Here is a 24,313-nt window from a genome sequence, read left to right as displayed (position 1 = left end):
CAGTACATGGTACGGATTACTCTGGTATATAACTATATCGAAGATGGCTCGACAAACGTGGGTATCCCGTAGAAGTAGAAGGTCCGGCGGGTGGCTGGTTGGGTATCGAGGGTCGGTGGTCTTGCTGATATAGCGGTGGGTTATAGCGAGTCTCTGATGAAAGGTAGTGACGCGGAAGATGAGGGTAGTGCAGCGATGTCATGGCTGACATCTCAGGGGATAAGGATGCTGCGAAGTTCGGTGAGACCAGTCTCGCTTCAAGCAGAGAGAACTTACCAGGTATCGGGTCGCTACTGGTGGGGGTGCGTGTAGAACGGGTCCCGTCATGGGGCGGAGCCGTATAGACTGTTTGTGGGGGCATAGGAGTCGGATTCGGGTGGTAGGGCGGTAATGACCGCAATGGGAAGAACGGTGTGTTCGGCGTGGATGGCGAAGCCTGTCGCGGGCGTGCGCCTGAGCTCTGCCAATATTCCGGATACTGTGATGAGGGTTGCGAGCGCATCGGAGGACTTGATTGCTCGGGCGTGCGACCACCGTGCTCCTGAGTATCTGCCGCGTCCTCATTCCGTGCTCTGGCGCCGCGATGTTTTTTCGCCCAGAGCTTCTTAGCTGACTCGCGAGTCAGTTCTTGGTGATTTGTGGGTGGAATCGGAGGGTACAGAGCGCTGATCAGGCGGGCGCTGCGCATCTGCCCACAGTTGAGAATAAGCTCGTCCGGATTTTTGTGCGAGACGCGCTTAGCGAAGCGCTGAGTTCCCTCGTTTTCCTGCTGTATCTGGTGTGTCGACTGTAACTCGCAATGGTTGTCGTTGCAGTTGTGTACAACGTTAACCGAGCAGCGGATATCCTGAAACCTGGTCAATAGAAAGGCCGACCTTCTCAACGGCAGATACTGTACCTTGGGACCAAGGGTACACAGCGTTGGTCGGGGCCGAACAACAGGCATCTTGTATTGAGGGTGCGCCGGCAGTATGTCAGTCTCTTGAGCGAGTACAAAGTCCACGCTACCCCGCTGATAGGCGTCGGACCCGTCACGCTGCACAATTTCCCATACTTTTACAAGGCCAAGGTCGCGCTTAGTCGAATTGGCTAGCGCCGGAAGAGAAGCAATGACCCAGTCACCAACATTGCACTTTTCGGAGGTCGGCAACTCAATGGACTTCGCCAGAAAGACGGCTTGCGAAGGGTCATACGATGGCTGCTCTCCTCTGCGGATGTACTCCGCGTTCGCTGCTGTCGAGCTGTGCGACCAGTAGCGGGGTTTGCCAGCGCCTAAACAACGAGCTGGTGTGTTATCAATTATTACGAGACCTGCTTGCAGGAATCGTCTTACAACGGTGGAATTCATCACCATTCGACGTCCAAGCGGCACGTTCCAAATCGGGATGAATATGTGGCGCTGGCATTTTCTCGCCCTTCTCCTCATTTCTTTGCTTGAAAAAAATCGTGTGCACTCACACAGCTCTTTTGTACGATTATATGAAGTTTTCTGGCGTGAATCTCCTTCGCCGTCGAAGTTATCGACGACTCTTTTCCACGTGCTCGGGAGATTCCGACAAGGTGCACCGCCACATAACTCGACAGGGCCTTTTCCTACCGAACGCTGGTCGCTTTCGTGCATATTTCAGTACAGAAATATATCCTAACCTCTAAATAGCACATGTGCGAGCACACACGGCTACACTGCGCATAGGTGTCGAAGAATTCAGAGTTGAAGCTGGGCGACCGACCGTGATGAATTTCCCACGGTCGACTTATCCCCGAAGGTCGCGAAGTCCAGCGCTTGCGACGCGCTCATCATCAACCACCACCATGTCGCCCACCTCGCCTCTTCATCCCTCCCAGACACCCCTCTCACATTCCCTTTTCTTCTTCACACCTTGAAAAAGCTGTCTACAAGCTGTTTCACCACATTTATGTCCCACGATTCGACGGAACTTGGCAATGACAGCGGCCACGAGCTGGACGAGGAAGGGAGTTCCGGGTGCGTGAATGTCCCCCGCACTGGATCATATTACTCAACACTGCTTTTCCGCGGCATGGGGGGGGGGGAGCGGGGGGAGGAGCGAAAGGAAGAGCAGGCGGAGGAAGCGGGGCGAACATTGCCCCGCTTTCCCGTCATATTCGCCCTCAGACGTAGTCTGAGGGTGCGAGGGTCCCGCTTATGGCACTTGAAGTGCTATATATGAGCCCTCGACAGCCCTGTAGCTGGTGCACACCCACCCACGCGCCCGCTTATCGCGATCGGCGCGGGCAGTGAGTAGTGCTTATCCTCTCCCTCCCCCTTTCCCGCAGTCGTGGAGAATCGCCTTCACGGCAATCCTTCGCGCCACCTGGGCTGCGCTTGCTGCTACTCATTGTTGAGCTCGGCATGCTGCGCGCGCAGATGCGCTACAGCTGGCTCTGCCAGCTCAGTGCTCGTAGGTGGCGCGGTCTGCGCACGCGCTCGCGCTCGCGGCGCCATCCCGACCCTCCCTTCCTTCTCTCGCGGAGGCGCTTCTGCCCTCTCATGCACGTTGCTCACTTCCCCATTCCCCCTTATCCCTCTCCTCCCTCGACTTGCAGTATTCTGTTCTATCTACAGTATATTCATAATGCCAACCAACACCCCCAGGGCGCGAGGAGGGACACGGGTGTGTGAATATGCCCCGCTTTCTAATCTTGTACTAACTAGCCTGTCTACTCGACGAGCGGAGGGACGAGGAGAGAACGCGCAACCTGCGCGATGGCGAGCAGAGCGGGGGTGCCGAATAAGGCGCCCTCTCCGCATTTTACGCCCTCAGACCGTGCCTGAGGGCGCGGGAAGCTCTCCTAGGCCGCGTAGTGCGCCGTGGGCGACTCGGCGATGGCTCAGGCGCCTCCCAATGCCCCCGCTGCGTAGCTGGCGCATCACCCCACTCCCACCCTCACCCCCTTCCCCTTCCCCCCTTTCTCGCGCGGGATCAACTCCATCGCAATCTCCCGCGTCACTAGCAACGCGCGAGTATTGCTGTGGTTGTCCTCGGCACGCCGCGCGTCTGCTCTGGCTGTGCTCGGCCATGCCAGCATGGCGAGCGGAAGCCAGCGGGAAGGGAGTCCGCTTCCTCTGCACCTCGTTAGGGCGCGGAGGGGGTGCGTGGCGAAGGACGCGCGTGAGTCGGGGGCCGCGTGGGAGGGAGGACAGCGCATGAAGGGAGGGGGCACGCTAGGGAATGGGACACGAGAGCAGGGGCAAAGAAAGCGGGACGGCCGTAGTGCCGAGCGCACGCGAGCAAATTGCTCGCTGCACCCTGCCCTACACTCTACATCGCGCATACCCCCCGACGCGAAGCGCGATCGCGCGCGCTTCTCAGCCCGTGCCGCCCCTTTGCAGGGGCTCCCCCGTTCCCCGTCAAGTGGTCGCCTGATGGGGAAGCTTCGTGCTGCCCTCGCAGCAACCCCCGCTCCCCCTCCAATTGTGTACCACCCCCTCCCGCACCCCCTCATCCCCCATCATACGTTGCGTACGTGCTCAGCGCTTGCGCTGAGCGCCTCGCGATGTGTAGTACCATACAATGTATATATACATATATTATGAACTATTTTCCCCCCATTTTACGCGCACCCGAGCGATCCCCGACGCGCGCGCCGCGTGAAGCGGCGGCTATTGCAAGTGCCCGCGGCACAGGAAGCAGGCCCGGCGAGCCGATGCGTGGGTCGCGAGCGAGCGTGAGCGCGGCTGTTGCCGGCTCGTGCTGATCTGCACCTCGTGTGCCGCGGAAGGATTTCCGGTGAGCCAGGCCGGCCCACGAGGCATAAGAGGCCAGTGACTTACCGGCGAATTTTGCCAGAGGTGCCCCACCCATATTGCAATATACTGAAAAGATCTCCAGAGTGCATCTTCGAGTGCTCAAAAAAAATCATGACTCTAGCGCAGGTCTCGTACATGCCCTAGGGCCAGTTACCTAGTCAAGGCTAGTCCCCAATTAACATGTCTACTCACCGAAGGAGGGACGCGCTATGGGATCATCTGCAAAAGCTAAAAAGCGCTGCGCAAATGAATTTGTGCGAATGAGGTCCAGAGGCGGACCATTTATGGCACGCCAGTGATACGCCATATCTTCCGGGCCCTTGACGCAGGACATCCATGGTGAGAGTCCCTTCTGGGGTGTGGAGACTGGCGCTTGCGAGCTAGGGAGACCGGTGTTGGGTACTCGAAAGTAGCCACCACTGAGTAGATGGCGGATGCGATTGCTTTGCGCCATAGAGCGAGCAATGTCCCGAGACGGAGCGTGTCGGTTGCTGTGAATGCTATGCGCACGAATAATGGCATTGAAGGATTCAAAGCCTTCCGTAGCGAAGAGCATCGCAGGACCGAAGCGCCGGATGTGCTCAGGAAGATGTATGAGCATGTGAAACTTGGGCTTGTTAAACCATTGGGCGTCGAGTTTGCAGGTACAGTCAAGAAGGTAACGAATCGCGGCCCTGAGGCGCACCTGCATAGGGCTACCGTCAGCACATGAGCGGTCAAAAGGGGCATATCTTCACGTACGAGATACACATCCATGTCATCTATTTCGGGTTGCCATACCATGGGGACAACCATGCCAAGGGCGCTCCAGATGTCGAGCAGATCCGCACTAAGACCCAGATCACACAGTACGAAGGGAGCGACTTGAGCTATCGCACGGAAATCGCGTCCAACAAGCGAGCCCGCGTAGTCCACCAGAGTGTCGCCTGACAGGGGGGCAATACCAAGGCCAGACGTATCAAAAGAGTCAAGACGAGATTTCAGGATTTCCTTTGCCGGGGTCTTCAGGCGATTGTTGATCACGTCTCGCCAGAAATACTTGACTATTCCCAGCAAGATGACGTGCAGAATTTCGACGGGGGTATCCGCGTGTGCGTCAAGCTCTGAGAACAACTTCAGTGGGCTGAAAAAATCGTATAGTCGAAGCGAATTGACGTACCTGGCAGGCGCAGGAGCGGGTTCAACATACGAGCGCTTTCCGGAAAGGTGGACAGCAAGTTCGTGACTGCTGCTTGCTTCTGAGCCTTTGACTGCCCTTTCTTCGTTGTCAACTGCGTAAGCTTGTCGAGGAAATGGCTTTGGTACGAGTCCTTGATGCCGGTCGCCGTGCGCTTGTTTCCAAGCGCGGTTTTACCGCCGACCCGCTTGGCCTCGGAGAATTGCTCGTGCAGGATGTGCAGCGTCTCCGATTTGGTACGCATGCGTTGGCTCATCTTAGGGAAATCAATGATCAGTTGCACCAAGGAAGTGGGAGGCATTCTACCGCCAACGCACCGACATCATACAGTCCAATCTGGATATCATATCATCGAGCGTCTCCGCCTTGCGTGTCCGGGCACCAGTTGTTGAAGCCCTCGTCGCACCAGGTGAGGCGCGCACTGAATCAGGCGAAGCGCGCCCGGAGTCAGGTGATGGCGCGCGAGAGCTTGCTGCGCTCTTGCCGTCGTCGTGTTCCTCAGCCTCATTTTCGACATCCTCCCCTTCCACCCAGCATGCACGGCAGAAATGATTGGCCATCAAGCCGCTGTGACAGCACATCTCGCTCTGCATGGGGTTGTCACCCAGCATCGCAAAGACAGATGGAATGACGAGGACATAGTCTTCCTCTTCCGCATCCCAAGCCCATATCCCATCCTCCTGCGCGGATCTTCCCCAGACGTCACTATGCCAATCCATACAGACATACGCAAAGTGACGTACCTGATCTGGTCGACTATTCCATCTGCCATCTCCAAGGGTGTGACTACGTTCGAAGTCGATATGAAGTGCACATTATATTCTTGATGCACGTAGCGACGTGGAAGCCCTGCCGCTGTGAACAAGAACGAATTGTGTTTGTTCCACTTTTTTGACGTATTTCCCGATGTATCGTCGCAGTAAAGATGAAGAGGGAAGGAGCGTACTGGACGACCTCGAGCGCGCGCGCGCCATTTATTCCCTGCGGCGGGATCTGTGCGCGTCCAAGGTACGATTCCCGATGTTCCTGCGCATTGAGACCCTCGAAGGCAATGAGTACAATAGCTCGGGTAATTAGGTTCGCTTTCGCACCTGTAATTCGATTGGGTGATGGTAGATTGTACAAACGATGTCTCTGCGCGAAAGTAGGAAGGGAGAGGAACAAGTCGCGCTCCGAAATCGTACTTTCTTCTTGTTCGTGTACGATCCAGCCTTCCTCTCGAGAATCCGGAGTCATGCGCCATCCTCTCGCATGGACCACGCCTGACTCGAGATACCAGCGGACCGGCATGAAAACCGTCAGGTCCATCAAGAGGGAAGGCTCGAACACAAAGAACTCCTGCGCCTGATCATTGTGTTTGCGGATGGACTGCGTGAGCAGCGCCGGATCAAGCTCGTCGAGCCACCGCGATGCATGCCAAGCCTCCGAGACTTTCCCATTCGTCTTTTCTGGCAGGAAGTGTAGATGACGTCGCACTCGAAGATTGGCCATTTCCTTGTGCGAAGCTTTAGCTGCGGTTTTCTAGCGTGATGAGACAACGTACCTGCGCAATTATTGCAGACACGTCGTTGGTGTAGTATATATTACCAAAAGCACTAACAAATCGAAGACTTTCGATGCCGCATATTGACTGAAGGACCTTACTGACATCCTTCATCGAGCGCTGTGTTGGGACGTTATCGAGGCCAAGTACCGTCATGGCCCAGTGGATGACCTGGTTCTGCTTAGCAGAAAAGGAGCACCGTGGAATATGGCGAAGTATATCAACTATGCAAGTCTGTTCGGGACGCTTTCAGATCAAGTTCGTCGTACAAAAAGAGCCTTCACTCACTTCCTTGTCAGGCCACGGATACCACGGGTTCTCTTCGTCGCCAATTGGTGCTCTTTGACGCTTCCATCCCTCTCCCAAGGGAGCGGTGGTGTTGTCAGCTTCTTCCAAATACGAGTTAGATCCCTCGTTGACCATACGACAAGGTCATTAACTTACTATCGTCCTCATCGTCGTCGGATGTATTGCCCTCGCCGACTCCATCGAGCTCCGCATCTTCATCATCCGAATCAACCGCGAGATCCGGCATATCCTCTGCGTCATGGCCGTCGAAATATCGCCGGAGGTCACTTGCTAGCGAGGCGACTTCCCTTTCCTCGTACGAGATGCCGTATTGCTCAGCATCTTTCCACGCGTCTGCATCCCAATCGATCTCCATAGCACCACTATCATCGCCTACATTCCACCCACTGTCGGTGTTCGCCCTCTCATCCAAGATTGTTCGCATACGGTCATAAAGTACCTCGCGCTCCCGTGAACCCAGCGACGCTTCCGCGGGGCTAGGACGGATTGAGGCCTCTGAAGGCGTATGTTGTGCGTGGTGGTCTCGCCAGTACGCATCGGCATTCTGCTGATGCTTCTGACTTTTCTCGTGTTGGTGGATACTTCCTGATGCATACTCTGCATCGCACGCTTTACAATGCCACTGCTCGTACGATCTACACTCCCAAACTTGGCTTTATTAGCGAGTGGCTCAAGCAGGAAGAGCGCGAAGCTTACCTCGTGGGTCCTTGGCCTTGAATCGTTGATGAGGCCGAAAGTCGGCAGGATGGAAGCGTTGCTGGGCGCGACGCGACGCGAAATCAGACTCTACGCATCCCGTTGAGTCTCCCTTTGTAGGCGAATCAAATCGTGCTCACCTTCGCGCATTCCTCCAAGGACGCGGTATCGTATCTCAAGCGTGCACTCTGCCTCAAGAAGTACCGCCTCTTGACACGATTTATCGGCGAGAATCCGGGGTCGACTGCCTTGCGAGTAAATACAAGCATACGGCTTGATGTGCTCGAGGTCAGCGATGGCGTGCCGCTCCCTGAGCATCTTCATGGCTGTCCTTGCGCTTGTACCATCGGGTACACCTACTGCTCGTCAATATAAAGTGGAACTAAGTGTCGGCAGCTTCACTTACGCAGCGTAGTAACCACCCTTCCAGGTCCGGGACCTCGTATCCCAGTCCCCCGAACGAAGACAGTCCTGGGAGGACCGGGCGATGCCTTGTTCGACGACGCGCTTGTATTCCCCGCGTGCTCCATACCGCAGAATGGACAAGGATCATCTGCCGAGCCTTCACGCACGGGCCAATCTATTGTGCATCGTTGAATGATATACGCTTCGCCGATGTATGTCCGGTACAACTTGCCTATATATGCAGATACTGCAGATGCAGCAGCGACCGACAAAGCAACGGCGGCGACCAAGATGAGACGTGACAAATCAGAGGGCGTCGCCCCAGCTGCCAGGTACAGAGCGATGAGACATCCAAGAGTAAAAAGGATGGCTAAGATACTATGGACCCAGTGGAGCCACTGCTTGGGATGCCAGAGGAAGCGCTCTTCGAGCGGCTCTTCACTGCCTGCACTCGCTGCGGCCTCTAAGCGCCGTTTACGTGCTCTTTCACGGTCCTTGCATCGCTTCAGCTTAGAAGACAAGAGGAGCTGGTGAGGTAGGGGGATGGCCATCGACCCAGCAAGCTTCAGTTGCAAGGCGGCGGTACGACAATCCTCAAGATTGAGAGTTCCTCAAAGAGTTGGCCACGCGCACGCGGCGCGCCCGTGAGGCATCAGCGGTAAATGCCGAAGTGGGCCCAGGCCGACGTGCGACGTCATCCTCACAGGCTTCCGTCTGCCTCATTGCACCATTGGCACCATAAATTCCGGCGAATTCACGTTCGCCAACATTCGTTCGACTGTGGTCCTACATTCCGGTCAACAGTGGTTCTGACGTTCTGGGCACTGTGATTCGTGCAGAAATCCGCGAACGGCGTCCGGCCGTGTAGACTACTTTCATATCTTTCGTCTTGTCATCGGACGGGCTTGTTGCTCTTGTTGCGATCAATGCGCAGGCTCTAAACCCTTTCGACCGCCTCACGTCTTCCTCGAGGTTAGCTACGGCGACGGCTTGATCTTCTGCGCTGCGCTCTCAGAGCCCTAGCCGACGCAGTCTGGTGACCTTAACACGAGCTCATGAATCGGTTGGAAGACACTTGACGACCGGTGCGCGTGCTCTGCTTCCCCAGCGTAGGCATGGTTTTTGATCACAGACGTGGGACCCTCGTCGCTTTGTGAATCTGCAGCGCCTGTAAATTAGCTGATCCGAGGCTTTTTAGACTCAAAGCATGGCACGGTCAATGCATCGAACAAGGCCGGAAGGAAGAAACGGCAAATGCCGATCACGTGCGAAGTTGAACTTGTAGTTTCAGGTTCGGCTCACACACCCAGACTCCCTCGTTCCTCGATGCCCTCTCCGTTCTCTACATGGACGTCAACTGACTACACTCCGTGCTCCGCCGGCAACTGCGACACCGCAAAATGGACACCGCGACACGCTGCTGTTCCGGACTTATCACCGCACCGCTCCAGCCCGCCGACTAACGCCTTGAAACTCGATATAAGTGAAGCACTCTCGCACGGCTTCCCCCATAGTTTGTCTTTCCCCTCTTCTTCTTCTTTTCTCTTCTTTCCTCTCTTCGGGTTCTTCGTCGTCTGCCATGGCTCAACTCACCTATGTCCCCACTGCTATCGAGGACGATACGCGCCTCGCACCCCTCGTCGAGGACGCGTTTTTCCTCCCCACTAACAGGGATATTGACGCTTATATGCGTCCGGACCAGGGTATGTCTGCGATCTGACTACCAGGGATTGCTTATTGACGCTCCTACGATTAGATGCGACAGCAACATACGTTTGCGGCGCATCCTTAGGACCCTTTCCCAAGCGCAGCAAGAGGCGACTAGATGAAGAACTGAATGTCTGGCAAAAACAGTGCGTCCAGCAACGCTCGCGACTCTGACCTCCCTGATGATCTTCCAGGGTCGTGATTGGTCACTTCAACCACCCATTAGGGCGCCCATGGAAGCGGTACACCGAGAACGTCGTGCCCCTCATGGCGGAGGTCGTCGGCGCGAAGGAGGGCGAGGTCGCGATCATGTCGGGCCTCACCCAAAACCTGCACACCATGCTCGACCTCTTCTACCGCCCGACCGCAAACCGGTACAAGATCCTCTGCGAGGCGAACGCGTTCCCGTCCGACCAGTACGCGATGGCGAGCAAGGTCCGCTCGCACGGGCTCGACCCGAAGGCGGTCATCCACGAGGTGCACCCGCGCCCGGGGGAGTACGCGGTGACGGAGGCGGATATTTATGACGCGATTGAGAAGGAGGGCGACAGGATTGCCATCGTTCTCTTCGCGGGCGTGCACTATTGGACTGGCCAGCTTTTCCCGATTAAGGAGATTACGGCCGCGGCACATGAGAAGGTCAGCTTGACCATAGATGTTCATCATACGACGCGCTGACGATGTGTTCTTCAGGGCTGCATCGTTGGTTGGGACTTGGCACACGCGGCGGGCAACGTCACGCTCTCGTTACATGACTGGGGCGTCGACTTCGCCGTCTGGTGCAACTACAAGTTCCTCAACGCAGGTCCTGGATCCGTTGGCGCACTATTTATGCACGAGAAGTGGAATGAGGAGAAGACACCAAGGTACTGCAGCTTTCTCATGATGTGTTCTTCGTCACTGACATACTTTACAGAGCAGCTGGGTGGTGGGGCCACAAGATTGAGACGCGCTTCCAGTTCCTGCCGGACTTCGACCCGACAGTCGGCGCGCAGGGCTTGCAACTCTCCAACACCGACGTCCTCTCGACCGCGCTTGTCTGGGGTGCGCTCGAGACGCTCAAGGACGCCGGCATGATGAAGCCCGTCCGCGAACGCTCCATCCAGCTCACCGGCATGCTCCAGGACCTAGTCATGCAGAGCAAGTACTACGTCCCGCTGGAGCAGGCGCACCGCCGAACGACACCCGGCTTCACCATTGTCACGCCGCTGGAGGCGCACCGCCGCGGCGCACAACTCAGCCTGCTCTTCCTCCCGACAGGGCAGGGCGTGATGCAGAAGATCTACGAGGCGATGAAGAGCTTCGGCGTCATCGCGGACGAGAGGCCGCCCGACCTCTACCGCATCGTGCCGAACCCGCTCTACAACTCCTCGGACGACATGCACCGGGTAGCGGAATGCCTCGAGACTTCGTTCAAGTACATGGAACCTCGGGCGAAGCTATAGGTTCCGGTCGTTTCGTTGTCTTGTTTGCATCTCGGTCCTCACTGTGTCACCCCCTCCCCTTCCCCTCCTTCGTGCACCATCGCCACTGCCTTTCATGTGTAACGGACTATCGCAATCTCTCCCCTTTGCTTTCCTCTTTTTATCTATCTACCTCGTCGTCCCTTGCTGTTGCTGCGCACACACCGTCACTCATTCGCATTTCTATTTATCTTCTCTATCTATTGTATCATCGGACATGAGGTAGAGTACATCAACTGTAGCCCAAAGTACAACACATAATCCTATTATTGATCTTCTGACGTCTTCACGTTTTGCCGAACTTGACCTATTCGTCCAACAAGGTTCCCGGGAGAGAACGTATCGCTTCAGATTGAGCAAACGAGTACAACAAGACAAGCTACAACGCGGTCTGAACAGAAGAAACAGCTATGTAACAAGATAGCGATCGATAGCCCAGTCGACCATGAAGAAATCGTACGTGCCCTTGGGGTCGTAGTATTGCCAAGACGCGGTCGTAAGTAAAATGGTATCTCCTCTACAGCGCTTATCGAGCTCGTCGCAGACGCCGATGATAGGCAGGTAGACATTGGTATATGGCGGATTTGTCGCTGAACAAAAGGTCAGCGTATGTTGTCGAGACACGTGACAAGCAAGCGGATTCAGAGGTTCAAGTTCGCACGCAAGTTCGTACGGCGCGAGAAGCCATTCTCGTCGCAAGGAGGTACTCACCGGTCACGTTGATGAAATGGAAGGCGTCGTTACAGGACAGAGAGTAGTGTGACCACACATCCGCGGACACGTAGGCGCCCTTCATCATGTAGGTCGTGAGTTTGCCACAGGTACTGATAGTGTTGTCAGGAGCAAAAGAGTGCACTGCAGCGTAGCCATGTTATATTTCACCAAGAGCAACAGCGAAGAGGGACCTACCGAATCCTCGTGTACTTGCTTCAGTCAACTGAACGAACAACGCGAGAATCGAGACCAGCACGATAGCCAGCATTGACGTGGACGCCGCCATGACGACTGCGAAAGCCCTTCGAGGTGTAAAAGAGTGGACTTGGGCGCGCTGGAACGTCCCGGATGTGCAGAGTGAAGGGGAAGATGAAGGTAGGGTTTGAGAAGGAAATGGAAAAAAATAGAATGGAGATGGCTGCCTTGATCTGGCAAGGCCCGGAGTCTAATTGACAAGGTACGTTACTCCAGGCACCAGCGTTGCCTTGTTATTCTAACGTGGGTCGCCTGAGCGGAGCTTGACTCAAGAACGACAGAGGAACTTCATGTCGAGAATATGTGCAGAAGCTATCTCACTGAAGGTCGGGAGACGAACAAACTTCGAAAGGACTGCGCAGCGGACCCGATCAAATCATGCTTCTCACGATACACCCGCCACGTCACGTGCGAAGTTGCTTTCATTTTCTTTGCACGAGAGGCGCCCATTCCAGCGAGAGATGGTGCAAGATGAAGCCCGGTATGAATGAGGTACACCGGTACGTTCTATGCAGCATTCGTGATCATAGGCTCTGACGAGTACATACAGTATATGCTTCAGTTACATGAAAACGAATTTGTTCACGTGTTAGCGATGAGTCTCTTCAGGTCACCCAGAGCTCGACCAGCGCGGACGACGAGACGAAGAATCATCAGACTTGTGGACGACATCGCATCGACGGGAGAATGCAAAAAGCAGCGTGTATTATGGCGCATCGACGGCGATTGATACAGAACAATGGGACGGAGCTGTACAGAACAAGAAGAGGAGCGTGGCCAGCACAAGGCGTCGGCGGCACGAACTCGCGACGTGCTGCAGACGGATGTCAGTATGGCATGTGAGGCGCTGGGCAAGGGGCTCACCAAGGGCATGCGGGCTGCACGCGAAGGCGAGAGGCGGCGTCCAGCAGGCGGGAGACGAGATCGCTGCTCGGCGGGGGGAGGGGGGGGGGGGAGAAGTATGTCAACGAGCATCGAAAGACGAAGGGCGGAGACACGTACCAGCCTGAGCGAGCATCGTAAGAAAACGAGGGGCCCTCCACTCCAAGGCGACCGACCAGCCATCCATCCTTCCATCCATCCAACCAACCAAAACCTTTCAGAATAGACTGCGACAAACGCGACCAGGACTGCCCGTGGCGAGTCGCAAGGCCGCTGATCCCACGCGCCGCCCAGGCTTGCAGGCTAAGCGCGCGCCGGTCTGCCAGCAGTAGGAGGTAATGGGTCCCACGACCCGGTGAGCTGAGGCGGAGCCCCTACTCGCACCGACCCGCAGAATGACCACTCAACCAGACCCCAGCACATCCGGCGACAGTATCAGGCCGCCAACTCGTGACGAGCGACGACCATCCACGGGGACCTTGTCGACAAGAGAATTCCACGAGGGGAGAGGAAGAGGGACGCTGGCTTATATACGGGCGAGATGTGGCTGCACAAAGTTTGTTCCTGCTTGCTTGTTTGTTGAACGGCCAAACACGTGTCCCTTACGCCCTCCGGACAGCGCGGGAGTAAACTCGAGTGTTCGCACCACAACATCGAGTCCATCACCGCGTTCGAGTCCTCGGTCCGCACAGAGCCTCGCTCCGTGTAGTGACGCACGCTTCTACAGATCCACCTGTCTCTGTAGATCCACTCTATCTGCTGCCTGGCCTCGGAAGAGAGGACAACGGCACATGACCGGCGCACTGTCACTGTGGGCGCGCGCGCGCCTCCTTCCTAATCCGGCTCAATGGCATTTGCAAATCGGCCCGACGGTTCCGCTCCCTCCCTCCGCTCGCCCTCTTGATCGTCACCGTCGTGTATCCTTATACATGGCTTCAATCTCTTCTCGTACCAATGATGAACTACAATGCCATGCTTATGATGCCTAATGCGGACAATTGCCATCCATATACATAACCGCGTCTTGCGGACCGTACTGCAAAGGGTTGCACCTGATAGCGACCCAGTCAGAACGGTCCTCAGATGTACAGCCAACGTGCTTACCCGGGAAGTTTGTCCAGCTTCACGCCCGGACCACCCACGACTTCGTTGACCACGGGCTGGATCTTGCAGCTTCCGGCGGTGTTGGAGTCCTGCACCGTCAAATACTTGCACGCTTCTGTCGACCCTTGGCCGGTCGCATCGTTGGGGTTGTCACACTTGTCGATGGCGTTCTGGAGTGCGTCAATCTCCCATCCATTCTGGAAGTCACCGTGCCAGGACAGGCCGGTGGGGTCACTGTGAAGGGGTGGGATCAGTTGGTTGAGCAGCAGCGACAAGGGTAAGAGCGTACCCCGTGGAATAGACGAACGGCCAGCCATCCGATTGCTTCCAGCGCCCGGCAAAGGCGTGAACGTCCCAAGTGATCTGGGCGAGTTGACGGTGATCGAAGTCTAGAGTTTCGCGGCGACGTACCTCGTAGAATAGCTTCATGAGTCCGACCGGGTGCGTCCTGGGGCAGTCGCCGTTGTCGAGCCTTGACAAGAATGCGACGTGAGATTGGTCCGCGGATTCGACGCGCTGCAGGGCATCAGATTCGTCGTGCTGCGACAACATGAAGAGTAACGTGCCTTGCCGTCCCAGCAAGCAGGGAAGTGGATGCGAGCGTTCAAACCGGCCTCACAATCCGTGTTCGGGAAGCCGAAACCTTGCAGCCGCGGTCAAGACATCATAAGGGGACAAAAGTGTTGAAATCACGTACCGTCATAGCCCTGCGCAGTCCCATAGCGAAGGCACGAGTAGAACTGGGCCCGCTCAGAAAGTGCGCCCTGCGAGGTATCGTTCAGCGCGTATCTGAATACAAAGCACATCAGTACCCGCTCGACCCCCAACGCCGATCGCAACGCGAACATACTTCGTTCCCCTCCTCGTGGGCCGCCCAGAGATCATCTTGAAGCCAGGCGGGAAGGCCTTCAGACCAGGTCCGCCATTCCTGACGTCCTCGTCGCCTCGATTCTGGTAGTAAATGAGGAGGCCGCCGTTGGAAACTTCTTCGAATTTGCCATCCTTGGGGTCTTTGAAGTAGAGCTTGGGGAACCCTGTAGACGAGATGAGCGCAGGCGGGTGTGAGAGATGCTGAAGACGCACAGTAGTTGGTCTTGTCCTGAACGACCTTGCAGGACGTGCAGTTTGAATGGACGAGCGAGTCGTACGTCGAGTTGGCAGCGAAGTCTGGAGGACCGCTTCATCAGCCACGCGAGGGAAGGCGAAGACGTGACTGAAGTACGTACTTGAACCTCCGTGAATAGTCTACAGGCCGCCAGCGGGTCAGCGCAGTTACGAGTAGCGAAGATGATAGACGCCTACATGAACATGGTTGGCCGGGATTACACCAGGGTTGATGATGGGATCGACGCGCTCTGCGAAGCGGGTCAAACTCGAGTGTCAGGCATCTGTAATGTAGACCACATACCGGACACCAGCGGGGACGTGCAAGCAACGCGGAACCACGCCTGGACACCGCCAACCCCCGAAAGAACGACCGTGACCAGGAGTAGGATGGGGGAGAACATGGGGATGGGGTTGATGGCTTGGAGGACATAAGTGCCCCCTTTATACCTCCTGGTGGAGGTTGACCGTGATGAGCGGCCCTGGTAGTCGGAATAATGGCTAGGACCGCCGCGAGGAGCGGGACATGTTGATGTGCAGATCGGGCGTCCATTGCGATCCGGGAAAGGATAATGCGCTACCGCTGTCAAGAGAGCGTTCGAGGTCTACCCCGTGCACGGAAAACAATAGGGACGCATTTCGTCGAAGTACGCGGGAGAACAGAAAGGCACGACAACGTACGCCGCGCTGTTTTGAGAGAAAGGTGGTCTCCCGCCTGCGGGTGGGTGCCTCGGACGGACCGCAATCCTCACTGGAAAACGATGGGCCACCAAATATCGAGTGGTACTCAGCTCATAACGTCCTCGTGGTCGAGATGGGTGTTGCCTGGAAAGACAAGCTCCGCTCGACTTGATCGGAAGACTGTCAGTTGCACGTCAGCGCCGCAGACTAACGTCCATCCGTCCCTCGACGACAAGGCCTATTGTCCGTCAGCAAAAGTCCCACTTGACAGAGAAGGCGAAGCCTGAACTGGCCGTGCTAGATGCATCGATGGACGCGCGCAGTTAAGTGGGATATAGCACATAATACGGCTCGCCATTGTTCAAAGGAGGGTATAGATGACAGGAATGAGTCACAAGCGTAAAAAGGCATGCATCGCGGCGCCTTCCAGGACCTTACTCCGGGCAGTTGTCGTCCATGTACATGGTCGCATCGTCCGGACCTTCCTGGATCGGGTTGCACCTGTTCGTCGCCCCGTTAGATGACTCTGGCATGATTGAACTCGTTCACTCACCCGGGAAGCTTGTCTAGCTTGACGCCCGAACCTCCGATGACTTCGTCAACGACAGGCTGGATCTTGCACTGATCGGCCGTGGAGGCGTCCTGGACGGTGAGCCACTTGCAGGCCTCCGTCGAACCGTTGCCAGTCTCGTCGTTGGGGTTGTCGCATTCGTCAATGGCGCTCTGCAGAGCGTCAGAGTCCCAGCCGTTCTGGAAATCCCCGTGCCAGGAAAGTCCAGTGGGATCACTAGACGAATATGGTCAGACTGGAGGACCCGCGAGTTGCAGCTCAAAGACGTACCCCGTGGCGTAGACAAACGGCCAACCGTCTTCCTCCTTCCAGCGACCCGCAAATGCGTGAACATCCCAGGTAACCTGACGGACCTGATAAGTATCATCCCGCTAAGTGGACGCGACAAGTATACCTCGTAGAGGAGCTTGAGCAGCCCGACCGGATGCGTGTCCGGGCAAGCGCCGTTGTCAAGACCTGAGAGGAACGCGACGTGGGACTGGTCCTCCGACTCGACGTTCTGCACAGTTTTTGTCAATGACGTAATTTGACTGTGCAAGTCTTGGACTTACCTTGCCGTCCCAGCACGCGGGGAAGTGAATGCGAGCGTTGAGACCCGACTCGCAGTCAGTGGTGGGGAAGCCGTACCCTGCGTAATAAATCAGTTGCCTGAGCTGCAACGAGGTTGAGTATGAGCAACTTACCATCATATCCCTCAGCAGTACCATAGCGAAGGCACGAGAAGAACTGTGCGCGCTCGTTCAACGCCTCCTGCGAAGGGTCATCGAGCGAGTACCTGGCCAAATCGGAATCAGTATAACCCCCACGACGTGTTCATGGACAGCGCACTTCGTCCCCCGCCTCATTGGCCTGCCCGAGATCATCTTGAAGCCCGGAGGGAAGGCCTTGAGACCAGGACCGCCGTTCTTCTTGTCCTCGTCGCCCCTGTTCTGGTAATAAATAAGAAGGCCGCCGTTCGCGACTTCTTCGAATTTGCCGTCCGCGGGGTCCTTGAAGTAGAGCTTGGGGAACCCTAGAGGGAGGATATGAGAGGGCAAGAGTGTGATGCGGCATGTGTACGAACAGTAGTTAGTCTTGTCCTGCGGGGGTGTGAGGATGCGTGCGAGATATACAGGTGTAAGACTTACCTCGAGAACCTTGCAAGAAGTGCAGTCCGAAGCTAGCAGGTCATCGTAGGTCGCGTTGGCCGCAAAGTCTAGCATGAAGTTGGGTCAACGAGAAGAGTCAAAGCTGAAGAAGAAGCATTGCTGACTGGAGCCGCCGTGAACGGTCTACACAACGTCAGCGTCATCCGCTCTTCACAGCCGTGCGATCACTCACATGAACGTGGTTGGCAGGAATAACGCCTGGGTTGATGATGGGGTCTACACGCTCTGTCGACGAAGCCAGGTCAACGGCATGCTCAGCAACACCAGAAAGCAACTCACCTGACACCAGAGGCGACGTGCAGGCAACACGGAACCACGCATTCACACCCGTGAACCCAGAAGAAACGAGCGCAGTGGCAAGAAAGATGGAAGAGAACATGGCGACGACGATAATGAAGACCTACAGGCCCTCACACCCGTTGCCCTCTTATATACGTTGCTCCATTGTATGCCGCACAATCCTACTCCGCGTTCCCTCGCACTTGAACGACCACTTTACAAGATCTGCGCCGCGATGGTGACAAGAATCTCTATGATCAACAGGCGCAACAGAGGCGGGCGTTGGGCGGGCGCACCGGCCGCACGACCCTCGAAGTCGCTCATCACGACGCTGAATGTGCAGGACGGAGATACCCCTGGCAATAGATAAAAGGAACAGCGTTTCGGGCATAGAGTTGGACCTGATGTTGCATAGATCCATGGGAAACTGGACACAGATCAGACCAGGTGTAGGGAGAAAAGGTCAGCCAAAGTGCCTCTCGGCGGGCTTGTTAGCCGTTGACGAGGTAGTGCAGCGATCTCGAGGGCCTGCGGCAATCCAGACGGAGGAGTTCCGCCAGAGATCGCCCTCGATGGGGGCAGGGCGAGTCTCTCAAGAGTGAATTGAGGCTTTGATGAAGCACTCTGGGTGCGTCGACCTGTGATTCTGGACGTGTGTAAGGTTGTTCAGCAGTGTCGGGTAATATTCTCTTGTTAACGCAGTGGTCGGCTTGTCAGCAATATGCCTGGAAGTTGAAGGCCAGCTGCTCCATAGGCCGCAACGACCAAAGGGACCGAGCTGGTCAGAACAACGTAAACGTTGTCTGAGTGATACCTGCGTGTCGACTTCGAACTGGCCCCGAGGTCCCTCGCAATACGGGTAACAGACACAGCCAGTTCGGTTCGTCGCCACTGGTCTGCAGCCATCAGCGATGTGCATACAGCAAAGCATACATTACAAGCGCTCAGAAGTCCCAATCTCTCAACCAATGTCATCCGGATCCCTCTTCCTCTTCATATCCCGCGTGACTTTGTGTTGCGCGGCTTCGTGCTTGGCGAGCTCGACGGGCACCTTGCTGACCGGGCTCTTCGAGATTTCTGCGAAGCGAGTCAGACATGATTGGAATGAGGGAGGATGGACGACATACCTTGCTTGAGGTCGTACATAACCTCATCGTCCTCATTCGTGAGGAATGTGATGGCAGTTCCCAGCTTGCCCGCACGACCAGTACGACCTGCACGCAGAAATTCTAGTCAGCACTGTCCCACAACATTTGGCTCCCGACGTACCGATACGATGCACATATGCCTCGATAGTGCCCGCCATCTGGAAGTTGACAACCAAGCTGACGTCCTGCACGTCGATACCACGACCAGCAAGATCGGTCGCGACGAGGATGTCGGCCTCCCCGGACCGCAGCGACGCAAGAGCGGCCTCGCGCTGCTCCTGGTTCTTGCCGGAGTGCAGCGTGGAAGCGGACCATCCTGCGCGGCCGAGATCCTTGGCGACCATGTCCGCCATCTTCTTTTGGTTGACGAAGACGATGATGGGCGATGGGTACTGCCCGCTGTTGAGGATCTCGAGGAGGCGATGTCTTGGGGGTATGGTCAGAATGACATCCCGAGAACAGTGACGGAGAAATAACACTCACTTCTTCTTCTCATCCCCATTGACAAACTCGACGCGCTGCTCGACGGTATCGACCGCGCGACCCGCCTCACCAATCGTGATGATCGCTGGCCTTCGCAAGTACTTCCTCGCAAGCCGCTCGACAGCAGGTGGCATCGTCGCACTGAATAACGTCGTCACACGCGTGCGGCCCTTCTTCACCAACTTCATCCGCTGCTCGCCGTCGATGTCCATGGCATGGTCGTCATGTCGGTGCTTGCGGTTGTCGTCCACGACCATCATGTCGCCGGATTCCTCGCCTTCCATTGTCTCTGCTGGTAATTGGTCGAGGATGAAGTTTAGGTCGGGCTCGAAACCGAGGTGGACCATTCGGTCAGCTTCGTCCATGACGACGTAGCGACATTGGCTGAGGACGAGGACGTGGCGCTCGAGGACATCCTTAAGACGACCGGGTGTTGCGATGATGATTTCGGCACCTTCACGAAGGTTGAACTGTTGCTCCTCAACCGAGCGCTACAAGTATTGTTAGCGGTCTTGAACAAAAATAAGACAGCGAACACTTACTCCACCGACGATGGACACGCAGGTATATCCCAAGCCGCTGGCGAACTTGCGCGTCTCAACCTCGATCTGCTGAGCCAGTTCGCGTGTTGGTGCAAGAATGAGAGCGAAGGGGCCCAGGTGTCGATTTTCATCGGTGAGAGGAGCAACTGCTGAGATGAACGCAAGTAAGGGAATGACAAAAGCTGCCGTCTTTCCGGAACCTATGAGAGGTGAGGGTAAATTCAGAGGCCCAAAGCGAAAATCGACGTACCAGTCTCAGCAATACCGATGATATCACGGTTCTGCAGACCAATAGGAATGGCTTGCCGCTGGATAGGTGACGGCTCCTTATAGCCGATGGTCTCAATGACGTCCAAGATAGACGACGGAATATCCGATTCTTGCCATGATCGAAGAGGATGTGGGATCTGTCCGCCACGCGCAGCAATGCTGAAATCCTCGCGGAAAATTCGCCAATCTCGCTCCTTCATCTCGTGTAGTGCTTTCTCAGACCAGTGTCGCTCGTCCATTCCGCTCTTTGCGGCCCGCCTCCTCTCCATAGCGTCCGCGTGGTTGTCTCCGCCCGACATGTCCATACCGGCGACGTGGCCGCGCCCGAACATGAGGGAGCCGCCTGCTTGACCATCAGCCGCGGCAACAGGTGTAGCGTCCGCTGCGGTGTCGTCTTGCGCATCCCAGTCGAATACGAATTTGCGGTCGTTCATCTTGCGGATTTTGCGCTTCTTGCGGTCGACGCCAAGATACCTCGACCGGATTGCAGACAAGTCGTCGTTGGTGAGCTGCGGCGTGTACGTCGCATTTGGGTCTGCTTCGGCGGAACCAGAGGATGAGGTGTTGTTGGCACCGGGAGGAGGGGGAGGGGGCATCGAGCCGCCTGGTTTGCCACGGTCGGCTCGTGGACCTGTCGGGACATTGTCGTAGTCCTGTCGCCTGCTATCGCGCGCGTCGCGTTCTCGGGGAGCATCCCGATCGCGATAGTCCCTGTCTCTGTCGCGGTCACGACCTCTGTAGCCACCGCGGTCCCTTCGAGAGCCGCCACGGTCGCGATCACGATCCTGGTCCCTGTAGTCTGGCCTTGACGAGTAGCGCTCATCAACTGCATAGGTTATCAGCACAGCAGTTATAAGGAGTATCGCACAACGCACATCTCCCCCCTCCAGTAGTCCGTCGGATCTCCTCTGCCTGACGCTCGAGATCCTCGCGCTCCTTTCTTGCGCGTTCTTCTTTCTCCTTCTGTTCACGTATCTCTGCTGCACGCTTCGCTATGGCAAGCTTCGCGCGCTCTTCTTTGGAAAGGAATTTGGGCTTCGAGGTCAGCCTGTGAGCTTCATAACAGTATTACAAGGTGAATTATTCACCTTCGACGCCGCTTCCTTCTCCGCGCGCTGCTTTTGCAGCAGCGACTCGATTGACAGAGGTTCTGCCTTGCTAGTCATGTTGACAGCAGCTGAGCGTAGACGTCCAGTGTCGTTCCTTGTTCAGATGCAGTTCAGGCCCAGTTGAAGACCAGCGACGGTGAGATGCAAGCAGGAGCCGGTCATGTCACGTGCTAGCACTTGCCCAAACGGGCAATTCGGACTTTCGAGAGGCGACTTCAACTTGAACTTGGACTCGATGCCTACAGGCAACCCACAGCTACCATGGCAACCGTCCGTCTCTCGTTGGAAGTCGCGATAGTAGCTCTCAGCTTCGCGACATGCGTAGCATAGCTACGCGCAAGGATCGGTGTATTCGATGCACAATTCGACTGCAACAGGCCCACGAATTGTATATACGAAGCCAGCTACGCCTCACGTTGACGACCAGCCTTCGTCAATACATGAGTCAGAAGAAGGTAAGAACCTCCTGCTGTCACCTGCTTCTTTGCAGGTGCACCCCTCGCCACACTTCTCATTGCTGTATAAGTTGGACATGAACGATCCGCCACACTCACCCCGCCTTCGTATCTTACGCTCAACATGTCAGAGTCAGCCTCCGTTCGCAAGGATATCTCTCCTGCAGAGAGCACCGCGCCGAGCAGTCCTACAGAAGATACCGTGCTGTATCCCTTCTCATCGGTGCTCACCGACCCCGAGGACTTCGTCTCGTGCGCATCGGGCACATCCCTGCAAGACTTTTCCCTCTCTTCCTTCTCTGAGCATCGCGTTGTACCGATCTCCCCTTCCAACTTCATGCGCCGTCGCAGCAGACCCATTGTCCCGTACGCTCCTGTCTTCTCCTGCATCTGCGCGTTGCTCATCCACTACAGACCGCCACCACCCGGTACTTTGCACATCCAACCAGGACGCATACGGTATCCTCTGTACGTCGCATCTAACCCCTTCATGACACCGAACATTTTACCAGTATCCCCAGCTACGAGCTTCAGAGCCTACTCGATGGTCGCTGGGAAGCAGTCGAGCACCCCGAAGGTGTTCTCTACTTCGTGTGGCGCGAGCGCGTACGTCTCTCGATATCTCGCACTCTGCTCGTGCTGAATGAATCCGTGTTTCAGCGCATCTACGTCGATACAAATATCGGAAACCCCGAGGCCGCTCACTACATCTACCTCGCCATCGCCGCCATCGACGACTTCATCACCACCCACGAGATCACATGGCCGGAGGGCAACGTCGACCTCGTCCTTGACCTCTACCCCGACCAGTACAGGTATGCGGACGGTGTCTGCGGCCATGTCAGCGGCGAGTGCGGCTTCGCGAACGACCCGTGCAAGAGCATGGAGAAGTTCTTCCAGGGTGCTTGCGGCTACTACTTCGTCCATCACGAGACGCGAACAGTGTTTTGGCTCGACAGCCTCCCGGCTTCGGCAATCCCGCAGTGTGGATGGGTTCCTGTGCAGACCGCATCGCATCTAAGGCATGCAATCCAGTCGCAATATTGGTGGGTGACATCTTCACCTGTTTGAACGTCGCTGACGCCTCGCAGGAGCCATTGCGCTTTCTTCCCGGACTGTCGTCCGTGCGACAAGGCGCTGCTACATGAGTTGCATGGACAGATAGCCCACATATACGGCGATCGCATCGTATACACCCGGTCGATAGCAGGTCCTTGGGGTCGTGAGCAACTGGATCATCTCATGACTCTCATGGGAACTCTATCAGGTTCGCTGCTATCAAAGCCTAATTCATCCCTGCTTTGCTCACATCAACCTCAGAATACGGCGGGGCCAACCTTGGATGCGCTCGAATCGTATTCGAACTCATGGCTGAACATGGTATGGCCTCTGATAACAGCCTTAAACATTACTAACTATTTTATTTGCGTCACCTTCTCAGCCGTCCAACGCCTCGTTCTGAATCACGGACAACCAAACGTCCGCTTCCAAGCCGACAAATCCGAATACGCACCGGAGGAACTGCCCTCCTCCTGGACCTTCCGCATCGCGCGCGCGCTTTTGTTCTACGTGCCGGACGTCTACATTCGTGACCTCGATGACCTGGGCCGCGACTCGCCCCTGCAAAATCATGAATGGATGGCCTTTATGGACAAGGCGATGACAGAGTGGCAGGAGATCACGCTCTATGTGAGTGGGAGTTGTATATCCCGCGTTGCATGATGAGCTGATACATGTGTTCGCCTACTAGAACACGGTCCTCCTCAATGCCAACATCGCCCTACTGACTATTCAGACGGTCGATACGGACGGTGAGGTTGTGCACTCGGCCTTGCAGATGCTCAGCTACGCGTCCGTGATGGCAAGTATCTGTGGTCTGATTGTAGGCATCCTGCTACTTCGACGCCACCGCACGAGGGCAGTGGCAGATGATGTCGAGGCTGTAAGTGCCATGAGGACGTACTGCTTCACTGTCTGACGCGATCCTGCAGCTATCCTACCTCGCCGACCAGTACGACGAAGAGACAGGCTACGGCTTGCTCGCAATCTTCTACAGCCTGCCTTTCGCGTGCTTGATGTATAGGTCAGTACCACTACTCTGTTGCGCCCTTTCCACCTGACATCCTACTTCCAGCACCATCGCCTTCCTCTCAGCCTTCCTCTTCATGGGCTTCCAGCGCTGCAACGCAGCGCAAATCGGCGGTCTCGCCACACTCGTCTTTGTGGCCTTCTCCGTCATCATCTGGTTCATTTCGCGCACTTGGCGCAACCCGAGGCGTCGCAGCAATGTGACTGTGTTCGGGAAGGTCTTCTTCGTCTTGAAGAAGGCCTTCTTCGGTTTGAAGAGCGTGCTGTCGTTCTTGTTTACTATGGCGAGCTTCGTTGGGAAGATTTTCTCCCAAGTGGCGAGCCGCTTCAAGAGGCAGAACAAGCCTTTGGTGGAGCAACACCCGATGCAGCGGGTTCGCGTTAATAATGAAGAGCAGGACGTCTGAACGC

At 56.1% G+C, this 24,313-nt stretch overlaps 12 protein-coding genes across 12 annotated transcripts; 5 read left to right on the top strand and 7 right to left on the bottom strand.

The window, feature by feature from the left end:
• Positions 1 to 549: 549 nt before the first annotated feature.
• Positions 550 to 1,165, bottom strand: SCHCODRAFT_02524774 (uncharacterized protein; the record flags this gene model as incomplete). The annotated part of the gene is made up of 2 exons (XM_050343505.1): positions 918 to 1,165; positions 550 to 854 (listed from the first exon to the last, which is right to left on the bottom strand). Coding segments are annotated over exons 1-2 (333 nt in total), but the record flags the coding sequence as incomplete, so codon positions are not given.
• A 627-nt stretch (positions 1,166 to 1,792) lies between these two features.
• Positions 1,793 to 2,280, top strand: SCHCODRAFT_02019322 (uncharacterized protein). Its single transcript, XM_050341542.1, has one exon. The coding sequence runs from the start codon at positions 1,917 to 1,919 to the stop codon at positions 2,187 to 2,189; it is 273 nt and encodes a 90-aa protein (XP_050202839.1). The 5' UTR covers positions 1,793 to 1,916; the 3' UTR covers positions 2,190 to 2,280.
• SCHCODRAFT_02019325 (uncharacterized protein) lies at positions 2,281 to 3,343 on the top strand. The gene is made up of 2 exons (XM_050341543.1): positions 2,281 to 2,633; positions 2,692 to 3,343. The coding sequence occupies exons 1-2, from the start codon at positions 2,372 to 2,374 to the stop codon at positions 3,168 to 3,170; spliced, it is 741 nt and encodes a 246-aa protein (XP_050202838.1). The 5' UTR covers positions 2,281 to 2,371; the 3' UTR covers positions 3,171 to 3,343.
• On the top strand, positions 3,290 to 3,570 carry SCHCODRAFT_010521 (uncharacterized protein). The gene has a single exon (XM_003035158.1). The coding sequence runs from the start codon at positions 3,386 to 3,388 to the stop codon at positions 3,554 to 3,556; it is 171 nt and encodes a 56-aa protein (XP_003035204.1). The 5' UTR covers positions 3,290 to 3,385; the 3' UTR covers positions 3,557 to 3,570.
• A 383-nt stretch (positions 3,571 to 3,953) lies between these two features.
• On the bottom strand, positions 3,954 to 8,450 carry SCHCODRAFT_02485944 (uncharacterized protein; the record flags this gene model as incomplete). Its single annotated transcript, XM_003035975.2, has 12 exons — positions 3,954 to 4,454; positions 4,511 to 4,872; positions 4,929 to 5,202; positions 5,264 to 5,636; positions 5,690 to 5,732; positions 6,038 to 6,440; positions 6,490 to 6,723; positions 6,778 to 6,875; positions 6,934 to 7,446; positions 7,495 to 7,584; positions 7,635 to 7,850; positions 7,901 to 8,450. 12 exons carry the CDS (start codon positions 8,448 to 8,450, stop codon positions 3,954 to 3,956), a joined length of 3,657 nt encoding a protein of 1,218 aa, XP_003036021.1.
• A 654-nt stretch (positions 8,451 to 9,104) lies between these two features.
• Positions 9,105 to 11,234, top strand: SCHCODRAFT_02019170 (kynureninase). Its single transcript, XM_050341541.1, has 5 exons — positions 9,105 to 9,602; positions 9,656 to 9,752; positions 9,801 to 10,245; positions 10,300 to 10,472; positions 10,523 to 11,234. Exons 1-5 carry the CDS (start codon positions 9,479 to 9,481, stop codon positions 11,049 to 11,051), a joined length of 1,368 nt encoding a protein of 455 aa, XP_050202837.1. The 5' UTR covers positions 9,105 to 9,478; the 3' UTR covers positions 11,052 to 11,234.
• Positions 11,235 to 11,237: 3 nt separating this feature from the next.
• Positions 11,238 to 12,352, bottom strand: SCHCODRAFT_02606001 (uncharacterized protein). The gene is made up of 3 exons (XM_003035976.2): positions 11,979 to 12,352; positions 11,781 to 11,924; positions 11,238 to 11,659 (listed from the first exon to the last, which is right to left on the bottom strand). The coding sequence occupies exons 1-3, from the start codon at positions 12,067 to 12,069 to the stop codon at positions 11,478 to 11,480; spliced, it is 417 nt and encodes a 138-aa protein (XP_003036022.1). The 5' UTR covers positions 12,070 to 12,352; the 3' UTR covers positions 11,238 to 11,477.
• Positions 12,301 to 12,983, bottom strand: SCHCODRAFT_02606000 (uncharacterized protein). Its single transcript, XM_050344197.1, has 2 exons — positions 12,589 to 12,983; positions 12,301 to 12,538 (listed from the first exon to the last, which is right to left on the bottom strand). The coding sequence occupies exon 1, from the start codon at positions 12,909 to 12,911 to the stop codon at positions 12,621 to 12,623; it is 291 nt and encodes a 96-aa protein (XP_050202836.1). The 5' UTR covers positions 12,912 to 12,983; the 3' UTR covers positions 12,301 to 12,538; positions 12,589 to 12,620.
• An 849-nt stretch (positions 12,984 to 13,832) lies between these two features.
• SCHCODRAFT_02605998 (uncharacterized protein) lies at positions 13,833 to 15,723 on the bottom strand. Its single transcript, XM_003035977.2, has 11 exons — positions 15,433 to 15,723; positions 15,327 to 15,379; positions 15,251 to 15,269; positions 15,108 to 15,191; positions 14,875 to 15,058; positions 14,722 to 14,813; positions 14,591 to 14,667; positions 14,436 to 14,540; positions 14,314 to 14,387; positions 14,025 to 14,258; positions 13,833 to 13,972 (listed from the first exon to the last, which is right to left on the bottom strand). The coding sequence occupies exons 1-11, from the start codon at positions 15,530 to 15,532 to the stop codon at positions 13,906 to 13,908; spliced, it is 1,089 nt and encodes a 362-aa protein (XP_003036023.1). The 5' UTR covers positions 15,533 to 15,723; the 3' UTR covers positions 13,833 to 13,905.
• A 520-nt stretch (positions 15,724 to 16,243) lies between these two features.
• Positions 16,244 to 17,907, bottom strand: SCHCODRAFT_02661344 (uncharacterized protein; the record flags this gene model as incomplete). The annotated part of the gene is made up of 11 exons (XM_003035978.2): positions 16,244 to 16,310; positions 16,363 to 16,596; positions 16,651 to 16,724; positions 16,775 to 16,879; positions 16,932 to 17,008; positions 17,064 to 17,155; positions 17,209 to 17,392; positions 17,444 to 17,459; positions 17,508 to 17,575; positions 17,633 to 17,651; positions 17,701 to 17,907. The coding sequence occupies 11 exons, from the start codon at positions 17,905 to 17,907 to the stop codon at positions 16,244 to 16,246; spliced, it is 1,143 nt and encodes a 380-aa protein (XP_003036024.1).
• Positions 17,908 to 18,661: 754 nt separating this feature from the next.
• SCHCODRAFT_02605996 (P-loop containing nucleoside triphosphate hydrolase protein) lies at positions 18,662 to 21,507 on the bottom strand. The gene is made up of 8 exons (XM_003035979.2): positions 21,339 to 21,507; positions 21,126 to 21,285; positions 20,231 to 21,076; positions 19,981 to 20,180; positions 19,439 to 19,929; positions 19,077 to 19,381; positions 18,935 to 19,021; positions 18,662 to 18,884 (listed from the first exon to the last, which is right to left on the bottom strand). Exons 1-8 carry the CDS (start codon positions 21,414 to 21,416, stop codon positions 18,769 to 18,771), a joined length of 2,283 nt encoding a protein of 760 aa, XP_003036025.1. The 5' UTR covers positions 21,417 to 21,507; the 3' UTR covers positions 18,662 to 18,768.
• A 431-nt stretch (positions 21,508 to 21,938) lies between these two features.
• On the top strand, positions 21,939 to 24,309 carry SCHCODRAFT_01187230 (uncharacterized protein; the record flags this gene model as incomplete). Its single annotated transcript, XM_003035160.2, has 9 exons — positions 21,939 to 22,282; positions 22,336 to 22,420; positions 22,475 to 22,860; positions 22,906 to 23,081; positions 23,135 to 23,194; positions 23,256 to 23,503; positions 23,565 to 23,756; positions 23,806 to 23,897; positions 23,949 to 24,309. The coding sequence occupies 9 exons, from the start codon at positions 21,939 to 21,941 to the stop codon at positions 24,307 to 24,309; spliced, it is 1,944 nt and encodes a 647-aa protein (XP_003035206.1).
• Between the last annotated feature and the right edge of the window lie 4 nt (positions 24,310 to 24,313).

Source organism: Schizophyllum commune (genome assembly GCF_000143185.2).
Source record: "Schizophyllum commune H4-8 unplaced genomic scaffold SCHCOscaffold_1, whole genome shotgun sequence".
Lineage (NCBI taxonomy): Eukaryota > Fungi > Basidiomycota > Agaricomycetes > Agaricales > Schizophyllaceae > Schizophyllum > Schizophyllum commune.
The sequence above is the reverse complement of the archived record's forward strand: the minus strand, read 5'-3'. Positions and strand labels throughout refer to the sequence as shown.

What these genes read in the sequence shown, in the direction of transcription:
- SCHCODRAFT_02019322 (XM_050341542.1), top strand. Translation starts at nt 1,917, where the DNA reads ATGTCCCACGATTCGACGGAACTTGGCAATGACAGCGGCCACGAGCTG.
- SCHCODRAFT_02019325 (XM_050341543.1), top strand. Translation starts at nt 2,372, where the DNA reads ATGCTGCGCGCGCAGATGCGCTACAGCTGGCTCTGCCAGCTCAGTGCT. An exon ending in GGGCGCGAGGAGGGACACGG is followed by an intron (nt 2,634 to 2,691) that starts GTGTGTGAATAT and finishes CTACTCGACGAG; the next exon opens with CGGAGGGACGAGGAGAGAAC.
- SCHCODRAFT_010521 (XM_003035158.1), top strand. Translation starts at nt 3,386, where the DNA reads ATGGGGAAGCTTCGTGCTGCCCTCGCAGCAACCCCCGCTCCCCCTCCA.
- SCHCODRAFT_02019170 (XM_050341541.1), top strand. Translation starts at nt 9,479, where the DNA reads ATGGCTCAACTCACCTATGTCCCCACTGCTATCGAGGACGATACGCGC. An exon ending in TTATATGCGTCCGGACCAGG is followed by an intron (nt 9,603 to 9,655) that starts GTATGTCTGCGA and finishes TCCTACGATTAG; the next exon opens with ATGCGACAGCAACATACGTT. An exon ending in CTGAATGTCTGGCAAAAACA is followed by an intron (nt 9,753 to 9,800) that starts GTGCGTCCAGCA and finishes ATGATCTTCCAG; the next exon opens with GGTCGTGATTGGTCACTTCA.
- SCHCODRAFT_02606001 (XM_003035976.2), bottom strand. Translation starts at nt 12,069, where the DNA reads ATGGCGGCGTCCACGTCAATGCTGGCTATCGTGCTGGTCTCGATTCTC. An exon ending in AGCAAGTACACGAGGATTCG is followed by an intron (nt 11,925 to 11,978) that starts GTAGGTCCCTCT and finishes GCTACGCTGCAG; the next exon opens with TGCACTCTTTTGCTCCTGAC. An exon ending in CCATTTCATCAACGTGACCG is followed by an intron (nt 11,660 to 11,780) that starts GTGAGTACCTCC and finishes CCTTTTGTTCAG; the next exon opens with CGACAAATCCGCCATATACC.
- SCHCODRAFT_02606000 (XM_050344197.1), bottom strand. Translation starts at nt 12,911, where the DNA reads ATGCCCTTGGTGAGCCCCTTGCCCAGCGCCTCACATGCCATACTGACA.
- SCHCODRAFT_02605998 (XM_003035977.2), bottom strand. Translation starts at nt 15,532, where the DNA reads ATGTTCTCCCCCATCCTACTCCTGGTCACGGTCGTTCTTTCGGGGGTT. An exon ending in CACGTCCCCGCTGGTGTCCG is followed by an intron (nt 15,380 to 15,432) that starts GTATGTGGTCTA and finishes CCCGCTTCGCAG; the next exon opens with AGCGCGTCGATCCCATCATC. An exon ending in AAGCTGGACAAACTTCCCGG is followed by an intron (nt 13,973 to 14,024) that starts GTAAGCACGTTG and finishes GGTCGCTATCAG; the next exon opens with GTGCAACCCTTTGCAGTACG.
- SCHCODRAFT_02605996 (XM_003035979.2), bottom strand. Translation starts at nt 21,416, where the DNA reads ATGACTAGCAAGGCAGAACCTCTGTCAATCGAGTCGCTGCTGCAAAAG. An exon ending in GCGTGTCCATCGTCGGTGGA is followed by an intron (nt 19,930 to 19,980) that starts GTAAGTGTTCGC and finishes CAATACTTGTAG; the next exon opens with CGCTCGGTTGAGGAGCAACA. An exon ending in AATGGGGATGAGAAGAAGAA is followed by an intron (nt 19,382 to 19,438) that starts GTGAGTGTTATT and finishes CATACCCCCAAG; the next exon opens with ACATCGCCTCCTCGAGATCC.